Below are 10414 nucleotides of genomic sequence, written 5' to 3'. Positions count from 1 at the left end.
TTATTACCAGGCCGGCTGGGACATCGGGCCTTTACTTGTTGGCTAAACCTGGCCCAATCCTGAAAGGTCAATACCAAGCCTAATAGACCAGATATTCATATTCTCATTAACATATAGTATAAGATTTTTTTATTATAATATATAATTAGCTGACATAATTAACATATAAAACATCTATATTGCATATATAATAATCTTGGGCTGGGCTGGATTGGGCCAATTTTAATTTGTCCAGGCCCGGCACTGTTTCAGTTCGGGGGATCTGCTTTCTGCCCCAACCCATCCCACGGGCCTATTTTTAGTGCCCAAGCTGGCCAAATTTCGGGCGTGGATGGGCGCTAGTACGGGCCGTTAGGCCCGTGATCAGCTCTCACGACCGGCCCGGCCCGGCTCGGGTTCCATCCCCTCCTCTTTTTTCGTTCATTCCGCCTTCTGGTTCCGACTCGCGTGATCGAGAGGGAGGAGAGAGAGAGATGGGATCTCCTCCCATGGCGATAGGCGTGAGGTTGTGGGTGTTAGGGCTGGCGCTGACGTCGTGGTGTCTTCACGTAGGAGCCATTGGAGGAGCGAAAGGGCGGTTGCTGCTGGGGTTCTGGGAGACGCAGGGGAACGCTTCCTTCCAGTGCTCTCCCTCCGGTCCCTGCCTCCCCTGCCAGTACTCCGAAAAGGTACAACACAATCTCTTCACATTAGATTTTAATCGATCAATCTATCTATCTACTTATGCATTCTAGTATAGGAAACAGACTCAAGTACTTATAATTGAAAACAAATTCTTAGGGCAAGTAATATGGGTATTGCATCTTGGATAGAAGCCTGGGAAGTCGTTGTGGTTGCTCATTTAATAAAACGACGTGAGTCCTTGAGAGACTGATGATAGCTTTTTTTCTACCGCAGTGGCAAGAAATAATGTCTAGTTCGCTATTTGAATCTTGATGCTCTTCCAGCAGTCTTTTTTTTTTGGAGGAAAATGGACCAACTGCTTTAGCAGTGGAGTGATTGCTATATGGTTCTGCCGATGATTCGATGATCTAGATTAGCAACTAGCTGAAACTGAAGCCGATTCGTTGCTGCAATTGCATTAGGGCCTGGATTTCTTTTTTATTTTTCATTTTTGTAAGGTTGGTAACATGAGGAAGAGTGGCTTTTTGGTCCAAGTTAGCAAGTTGAACTTATAGGCAGCAGATGTGATTTTTGTCAAAGAAGTGAACATTGATGAAATTTGGCTTTGTAAATTGAATCTTGAAGATACTTGGATCAAATTTAGAAGATACTCAAGTATGTGTTTCTGATTCTTTTCTTTGAATTAAACTAGGGGTGGCTGCTCAAGCCCAAGTACCTGATCTAGTAGAGAAATAAACACAAGTCAATTGAACATGATCTGTGAGAGGGGGAAAAAGAGGAAAAGAAACAAATTTCTTCAGTTATCCTAACTCATTTTGAAAAAATTTATGACATTATATCATAATTCCTACCTTGTGTGTTTTAACTTTACATATTATAATACTTCTTTTAATTGCTTCAAAAAGGAAATGTGGATGTTGGGGCACGTTGCAGAGGTATATGGTTTCACAAAGGGAATATATTGTGATCCAAAATTTAAATATACTAATCATCCAAAATATGCGACTGTGAGTGTGGGTCAGATGATCATTTAATTAAGAAAATGTTACTGCCTAAAGAAATGTATGGCTGAAGGGGCCGCATAGAGCTCTCTTTAGAATAAGAAACTTACATATTTATGATTTTTGAACTTCCTTTCAGTTGAATTGAGTTGAGTTGAGTTGAAGGAACTGACGCCATAAACCTCCATAAACCTCCATTTGTAGAGCCTGAGAAGACTCTTGAACTTTCCATAGATGACTGACCACCTGATCGTATACTGAAAGATTTAATATGCGCTAACCTATTCCAGAAGGACCTTCAATATTCCTAGTGACTTTCCAATGTCCAATGATACTAACCTCATAAGCGGTAAATTATAATTTATAGCATTACCCCATGATTTACAATTTACGGGAAAAAAAAATGAAGAAAGATTCACAACTATTTATTTACCATCCTTGTTGCAGGTGGAAGATTCCTAGTCATTTCCAGTTAATTTTTCAAGTATGTATTTTAAGCTCCGTATCTTCCTTGAGGAGTTGTTCATGATAGATTTGGACTTGAAATTGAACTGATATAGCTAGATGGTGTCAAAATCTTCAATATTGAACTAGTACAAAATCTAAAAAGAAAACTTTGCCTTTGTATTGCCTTTTTAGGAGACTGGTTCAAGATAAAATCCATCTTGTTCATTATTTCCACCTAAAATTTCTTCAGTAAGTCTTTTGATTTAGTTGTGCTTCATGCCATCTTTATGATAGTTAAGTTCTTGTGTTGTTTCATGTTTCTGCTGAGGGCTGTGCTGTACCATCAGCTACAAATCTTAATTCCTTACACTTCAATTTCTTTTCATCCATATTTTTATAAGTGATGCTTCAATTCCTGCACAATCTCATTGTGAAATATATCTGAAGGATATCCTAACTACAACTTTTTCTCCCTATAGTGACTACAAGATGATAATATAAAAGTCTCTTCCCAAGGGGCAATTGTCCTCATTAATTTTGTTCAAGGAATTTTCTTATCTTAATCATCTTTTTATTTTTTTGGAAAAATTTTTTGGATGTGCAGATTTTTTTTTGCCTTCGATGTTTCTTGATATCTTTCCTATTTTTTTCTTAATATTTACTTTAAATGTGGATGTACATTGGTAGCTATTCATATTCTTCATTTGCTATGTCAAAACTTGCTAGACAACTCGTTCTTTATTTCTTTTCTTGCTCCTCCTCCTCCTCCTCCTCCTCCTCCTCCTCTTCTTCATCTTATTAATGGATAGAAGTTCTTTGGTCATAAATCTTAGAGTATTAAATTTCTTTCCAGAAGACTTCATTTTAAAAATGACTAGCACTATGCGCTGCTCATGATCTTGTGCATATAAGATATAGATTAGAGGGAGGTTGGGAGAGGTGATAGTTTGCATCTAGGAGTGTGGTGGGAAAAGAAAAGAAACGAAAATGGGGTATCCGCTGGAATTTTCTGAATTACCTTGGTCTCTACTTCAGTATTTTAGAAGCAAATATATACTTATTAAGTGGAGTCCGCTTGGGGGGTGGGTTTGAACCCCCTGAGTTTGCATTATAATAATAGATAGATATGGTAAAAATGTTTTGAATCCCACCGGATAATGGATGGTAAAAAACATAAGGGAGCTGGTTATGGACATGCTTTGCTTCCACCATTGATGGTTGCAAGGTGAATTGGGGCAAAAGGTGCAGAAAATGGGAAAAAAATATATTAAAGAGGAGGAGGAATTTTTCATTAGAAGTAAGTGATTGTGGTGAAAGAAAGAGCTTTGAAATGGATGGATGTGGAGGACTCTAGACTCTATTCAACCAACCTTGGTACTGCAGCTTTTCTATAAAGGTCTATACAAAACCAGCGACATAAGAGACTCTCCCTTTGGGCTTTGAGTACTTTGTATCATACTCTCACCATCATGTTGACCATCCATTTTGAATTAGCCTCCAATTGTGCATGGAGAAAATATAGTTGCAATTGCTACAATCAAGAATCCCGGATTTCACACATAAAAAGCAGATTACACTCCGTTATCATTTCATTATGGTTTGGTTGGCAGAAGAAATTTGGCTAGAGCCTGGAATTTGTTGGCAATACAATTAAACAATAGCCAGATCTCTTCTTGAAGCATTGATAATAAAAAAGTTCATTGTCTCAAACAACTTAGGGAAATTAGAAAAATAAGGAGGGATGTTGAACGTTAGTTTATAGTTAAAAAAAGAAAAAGAAAGTTTCTATTGGTATGGTGGATGTCAAAGATCTCATTTGCTGTTTTTTTTTTGGGGGGGAAGATTGGAGCACCAGTACTTGGAAGGGACTTTAAAGTTCACCTTTTCCATTTAATTGTGGGAGAGAACCCCTGGTAAACCGAGACATGAAAAATGCCTTCCGAAAGACTACCTTTTACCCCCTGTATCTACTTCTATATGTCCCTTTTTTTTTTTTGATGTATTCCGTGTGTCCTTTTCAAAGCCCCTTCTTGTACAGCATTCTATGTCTTGTTAATTATAAAAGGGTCCCTTCTTTAACACAGTTTGCATTTTTGGCACTTGAACCCCTACATCTCATGCACCTAGCAAACAGGCACTGTAATTCTTTATTTCCATTACACTGCGGGTTATGTTTCTTCAGCTTTGGCATATGTTTAATTTCTTAAGATCTACTAGTTCATTAATCTTTGTACCTTTTTCTCTTGAAGAATATCATCTTTTATGAACTGGTTGCCTGTCATATTGCATTCAGAACGATAGTTATGCACTGATTTCCGTTGGGGAACAAGTTCTCATCTTCCAAAAGAAACATGCATTCTTTTCCAAACTCTGACAAAGGGTACCTTGATAGCATGACCTTTGGTTACATGTGGCTGAAATCGAAAGAGCTGATTTGGGCCGAGAACCCAGAATGCTACTCCCTTCTCATTAGGTTGGTTAAAGGGAACTTAAACAATGTGGGGGAGGTTGGTTCTCATCAGGTTTGAGGTTAAAGGGAACTCAAACAATGCGAATGGTTTGGATGAATTCAAAAGACTTCACATAGCACGCAGTGTTAAGAAGTTTTCTGGGCGTGCTAGGGTCGATGCCATGCTTAATAGGATTATTCGATAAAGCATGTACAGAAAGAGCTTTCTCATAAATAGATGTAGCAATGTGTGGGTTGATGCTGAGATCTTTTGTTTCAATTTGGTTCCGTATTTTAGAATCTATAGTACAATCCAAAATCGCCGATGTAATTCAAGGTTGGACTCTGTTGCCAATTTGTGGGAGTGCTAAACTTATTAAAATATCAGTTCTAGTGATGAAGTTTGCGAAAATGTCAAGTCTCAGTAAATTGCTCTATTCCTGGCAGATCACTTTTCTTCATGTCATTATGAAGCATTAAACTGCCTATCCATGTTACATTAGTGATGCCTAGCATTCATGCCTGTTCTCAAATTCATGATGCCCTGCTTCATGTTGATATGTGGCATTTCCTGTAGAAGCTTCCATTTCAAGGCTGATTTGACAAGCATGAAGACAGAGGTGGACTGAATTGATTTGATCAATTGCAGAACAAAGCAATTCAAATTCCCTATAAAATTTATATTTCTCATAATTTTATAATAAAATCTCCAATTTTTTTCTCACATTTGGAACCAAAAGAAAAAACAGTTTTCCAGACATTGAAAAGTTCTTAATAGCTCACGATTGAAGCCAGAAATATCTTCGACGCCATGAAGAGTAATAGATGTCATTTAAACTTCTATGCAAGTTACTTTAAAGAATATTTTAATGGTATATTCTTTAATCCCTTCATGATATATAGTTCCTAAAGATTTCTTACCTCTTTTTGCTTATGTGAATTCTGCATTGTTTCAATATAGAACAATGAGAAGTATCGTTGCAGTGAAACTGGCTATCGTGTGCCACTAAAATGTGTAGAAATACAAGATGGTCTGGAGGATGAAACTAATAAAATCCGGAGAAGGCTGTCCTCTCTTCGAGAGCATAGCGAAGCAGTGCAAAAACAGTTGCTTGCTGCAACAAGTAATTACAAGTGGAGAAAGTTGTTGGATGATTCATCCAGATCAGAAGGTGGAAAAAGGAGCTACATCACCTATAGGAGCTGTGTTCCCGTTGATAATGAAGAAAAGTTGTCAGTCCTTGGTTTCGAGGTATGGGACTTACACTTTGCACTCAAAACTTCATGGTTTGGCACCTGTGCCTGCATATGCTTTCATGCGCTTACATTTGGAGCCTTGCTCATTTATGCATCTTATTCCTATTGTACTTTCTTCTTATCCACATCCAAGTTTTCTCGTAATGTTCTGTAATTAGTGTCTCTGTGATTTCAAGGTCAGCATCTGCGTTGTAGTTGTCCTAAACAGGAGTCGAAGGATTCACAAAAGAATGCCCCTGTTAAATGAAGATGATGAAGTTATGATAATAAGAACAATGATAATTTCAAAAACAGACAATAGAACGCCAGTGACCATCGTTTTTCCATACTGTCAAATAAACATATGCATGATATAATCATCCTTAACTGTGGCTGTACCATGGTTTCAAATTTTGATAGCCACTGGGTAACAGTTTCTGATGGTTATGGATTTGGCCATAACAGCATTTTTGCAACCATGGTATATCCAGCAGATGTGAACATAAGAAGTTGAGTGCTTTCATTTGCTTTTTCTTTTTTCTTGGGTGTGCATCGGACTTATGAAAAATAGCGGAGAATATTTTTTGCTAAGTGCTCTTGAACTTTCATCAAGTCTTGAAGATTGGATAAGGGAATTTATTGTTCTGCTTCTTGGTTCTTTCATAAGCAATTATGCAGTCAAATTTGGAACCCATTCTTTTTCCTCCCTCGAACAATCCATGCTAGAACAGATGTGAGTAAAGTTTTACATCCCGATGGGACAGGAGGTGTCTTGGCCGTCCTGTTCCATTCTTGTGAGAAAACGAGACTGGAATAGACTATGGACTCCGAGATCCATCCATGCAACGAGAGAAGAAGAAGAGGAAAGGAGGTAAGGAAGAAAAGATGAAGAAAATGAAAAAAAATCAAAGGAAAAGAGAAAAATGAAAAAAAGAAAGGATGGAGAAAGAAAAAGAAAGAAAAAGGAAAGAAAAGAAAGGAAGGTAAAGGAAAAGAAAAAAAAGAAAAAAGAAAGAAAAAAGATTAAAAAAAGAAAGGAAAGAAGAAAGAAAAAAAAATGGACCGGGATGTATGGCTAAGACTACCATTGGGACGGGATGGGACGGGACAACTGTGTGTCCCATTCCATAGAAAAATATAACACTTTTATTGCATAGGATTTAAAACCTTAGATACAAGCACACAAATAACTCTCAAGACTTTTGGATGCTCGGCTACTCTTTCCATCTGCTATCTTTGACAGGTGAGAATTATAACACAAACCATTCTATTCCACTCAGCTGAGACGAGGTGGGTGAGGAGAGTTGGGGTCAGTGCCGGCCCTGGGGCGGGTCAAATTGGGCGACCGCCCCAGGCCTTTTTTTTTTTTTTTGGGTAAACGAAACACCATTCTTCCTTTTTCGAGTCCTGAATCCCAACGGCTCCAAGCCCCAGCAAGAGCTTTTTAGCTCTCGTCATCTCGATTTCTCCCGTAATTTCTTATCACCTCGCAATGCCTTTCTCCCTGTTCTTTTTTTGGGTAAACCAAACGTCATTCTTCCTCTTCGGAGTTCCGACTCCCCAAACAAAACGCCATTCTTCCTCTCCCGAATCCCGACTCCCAATGGCTCCCAAGCCCCAGCAAGAGCTTTTTAGCTCTCGTCATCTCGATTTCTCCCGTAATTTTTCATCACCTCACAACGCCTTTCTCCCTGTTCTTTTTTTGGGTAATCCAAACGTCATTCTTCCTCTCCGAAGTCCCGACTCCCCAACGGCTCCTAGCAAGAGCTTTTTAGCTCTCGTCATCTCGATTTCTCTCGTAATTTCTCAATTCTCATCCCCTCTCATCGCCTCGCAACACCTCCCTTGATCCTATATTTCGTATAAAATATCAAGTAAAAAGAAAAAATAATTTGATGAAGATGTTAATGTGGATATTGAACAATCACCAGAAGAATCATTTAGAGTTAATTATTTTTTATATTTAGTAGATCAAGCTATCTTTTCATTGAAACATAGGTTTGAACAATTTCAATTATATGAAAATAATTTTGAATTTTTGTTTGATTTCAAAACATTAATTTCATTGGATGAAGAAAGTTTGAAAAAATTTTATCTTAATCTTCAAAGTATTTTAACAAATGATAATCATTATGATCTTGATGGGATTGATTTATTTTCAGAATTAAAAGTTCTAAAAACAATTATGTCAAAAGAAAAAAATACTGCTATGAATATATTTAATTATATTAATGAAATGAATTGTTATCCAAATGTATCAATTGCATATAGAATATTATTGACCATACCTGTCACCGTTGTCTCTACTGAAAGAAGTTTCTCAAAATTAAAATTATTAAAATCATATTTACGATCAACGATGTTACAAGAAAGATTAAATGGTTTAGCTATACTATCTATTGAAGAAAAAATATTGTCAAATATTGATTACAAAGAAATTATAAAAAATTTTGCATTACAAAATGCACGTAGATTAATTTTTTAATGATAATTAATATTTAAAATATATTAATTTTTAATAGAAAAATTTTATTTTTTTATTTGGTCTCAGGCCTAAAGAATGTCAGGACCGGCTGGGGTTGGGGTTGGGGTTGGGGGGCGGGGGGTGGTTGGGGGGTTAGTCGGCGCCTTCAGAGGGAGCTTCAGTTTAGTATTTTATGGTCTCTCTCTCTTCCAGAACATGTGTATGTATAATATGCTATATATGGATATTGAAGCATCCAAATCCAATCCAAATAAAATTTACTTTGTAACCCTTCCAACATAATGTTCCTGCTGTTTCTTCTGCCCTGGTTGGAGTTTTTATCAGTTGGCTCAGCAGGCCACGGTAACACTCACTTAAAAAAATTCCTGGTTTTTTTTTTTTAATCTAATACTTAACTTTATTTATTTATTTACTTTCTCATATATTCATCTCATTCTCCCACCTTGGATGCTACTCTTGCCTTGTAGACTTAATTATCCTCTTCCATTGTAACAGGTGATTATGGTGGGGCTGTTACTTATCAGCGGGCCAGTTGTGTATTTGAGGCAAAAACGTACTGTAGTGATGCCAGGAGCTGGAGCTACGAGATTCCCAACAAACTCTCCTAGGTTCTAGTGGAGCGGACCAAGGATGAGCTAAGTCTCTTCAGTTATATCGTCCTCTGTAACCTGTGTTGTGATTTTCTTCTTCTTTCTTTTTTCTTTTTTGTTTCCTTTTTCCTTGCCATTTTACTTGGATCTGGTATAAAGTAATATTGCATTTTGTCTATATAGAGTACAAATGAAGCTTCATAGATAATTGCTTGTCACATGATTTAATTATAAAAAGGTTTATTTACTGTTTTCGGTGTTTGCTTACCATTTTACTTGATTTTGTTATTTTACTTGTATCTACGCTAAATTTTACCAATTCAACCAGTTGGCACCTGTATGCGCTTTAGATGAGCACTTCTGGATTGCCGTAGGTGCAGATTGTTGGAGTATGTCACTATTTCTCTGTGGCACTGTAGCAGAGAGTTCCATTGGATGGGCCTACTGTTCGGGAATATGGTAGTCTAAGGTTAAGTGTGAGAGAGGAAAAAAGGACTTGACATTTTTCTTCAAAGAGACGAATGAATACCAATCATCACGCCTCTCGCTCCACGCAAAGTAGCACTAGACATATTAAAATCATGTGGGCACTTAGTATTTTATACTTATTCATACCCAAAAAGAAAGAGCTTAAGAGCACTGAAATAGGAGGCATGATTACATGATCTCATGTTTCTCTCCAAAAATGATGACATCATCTTATGAAAACTGGTATAACAGTAAAAACAGCCATTATAGGGATTCCAAGGTGTCTCAGCTGCATCATGACCATAGCAACAATGTTATATTATGATTGCCAACCATCATACCCATTTGATATTACTTTTCGTATTAAATCAACATTCCAAATACATGATACTGTTAAATGAATAATTATAACATGTGCATAATACTATTATTTCATTGTTATAAGCTGCTATATGCCATTATAACAACTAATAATCATCATTATAAGGGAATGACCTTTTAAAAGAAGTAGGCTGTCTTAATTTTTTTTCTAATTTTAATTTTTTTTTTTTTTTTTGCCTTTTGGTAATCAAAGGAGCATTTGCTTAAAAACAAAACTTACATAGTTTGTACAGACAACAAAAAGGGAAAAAGTTAGGCCTACATCCCCATACACAGGTATACAAACCTGCTGCCTTCCTTTTCCTTACAACAAGAACAAAAATCGGTCCTGACCAATCAGCACTCGGACCCCCAAAACCCAATACCTTTCCACTTAACAAACAAGGAACCTCCATAATATTAAAACACCTATAAGCAGTAAGTTTATCTTCCTTAATTTTTTTGGTGACTGCCTGATGGAGTCCTTTCTTGGCCGTTTAAGATTCTCTCCTCTCCTCAGCTGGTGAGTTGCATTCTCATTGCTCTCTTTGAATTCGCTTTGTGAATCGTGCCACATAACGTAGCAAAGCGAATGATGGAAGACGTTTTTTTAGTGTCTTTATTGGGCAATTGCCTTGTGTTATCCACTGCTCAATTGGAATATGGACACTCGCACACTTAATATATGATTACATATGATTACATAGTAAAATTTAGGTGATGTTTTGAATTACTTTAAGCATATCCGTTTGTA

The 10414-nt window shown here is 37.0% G+C and overlaps 1 protein-coding gene across 1 annotated transcript; it reads left to right on the top strand.

The window, feature by feature from the left end:
* The first annotated feature begins 424 nt into the window (after positions 1-424).
* On the top strand, positions 425-9086 carry LOC105039767 (uncharacterized). Its single transcript, XM_010916030.4, has 3 exons — positions 425-668; positions 5483-5773; positions 8738-9086. The coding sequence occupies exons 1-3, from the start codon at positions 474-476 to the stop codon at positions 8855-8857; spliced, it is 606 nt and encodes a 201-aa protein (XP_010914332.1). The 5' UTR covers positions 425-473; the 3' UTR covers positions 8858-9086.
* Positions 9087-10414: the final 1328 nt, after the last annotated feature.

The sequence above is a fragment of the Elaeis guineensis genome, chromosome 1 (assembly GCF_000442705.2).
Source record: "Elaeis guineensis isolate ETL-2024a chromosome 1, EG11, whole genome shotgun sequence".
In the NCBI taxonomy this organism is placed as follows: Eukaryota; Viridiplantae; Streptophyta; class Magnoliopsida; order Arecales; family Arecaceae; genus Elaeis; species Elaeis guineensis.
The sequence above is the reverse complement of the archived record's forward strand: the minus strand, read 5'-3'. Positions and strand labels throughout refer to the sequence as shown.

Excerpts from the sequence above, each read along its gene's own strand:
- LOC105039767 (XM_010916030.4), top strand. The coding sequence starts at position 474 with ATGGGATCTCCTCCCATGGCGATAGGCGTGAGGTTGTGGGTGTTAGGG. Across the intron at positions 669-5,482 it reads CCTGCCAGTACTCCGAAAAG|AACAATGAGAAGTATCGTTG; the intron begins GTACAACACAAT and ends GTTTCAATATAG. Across the intron at positions 5,774-8,737 it reads TGTCAGTCCTTGGTTTCGAG|GTGATTATGGTGGGGCTGTT; the intron begins GTATGGGACTTA and ends CCATTGTAACAG.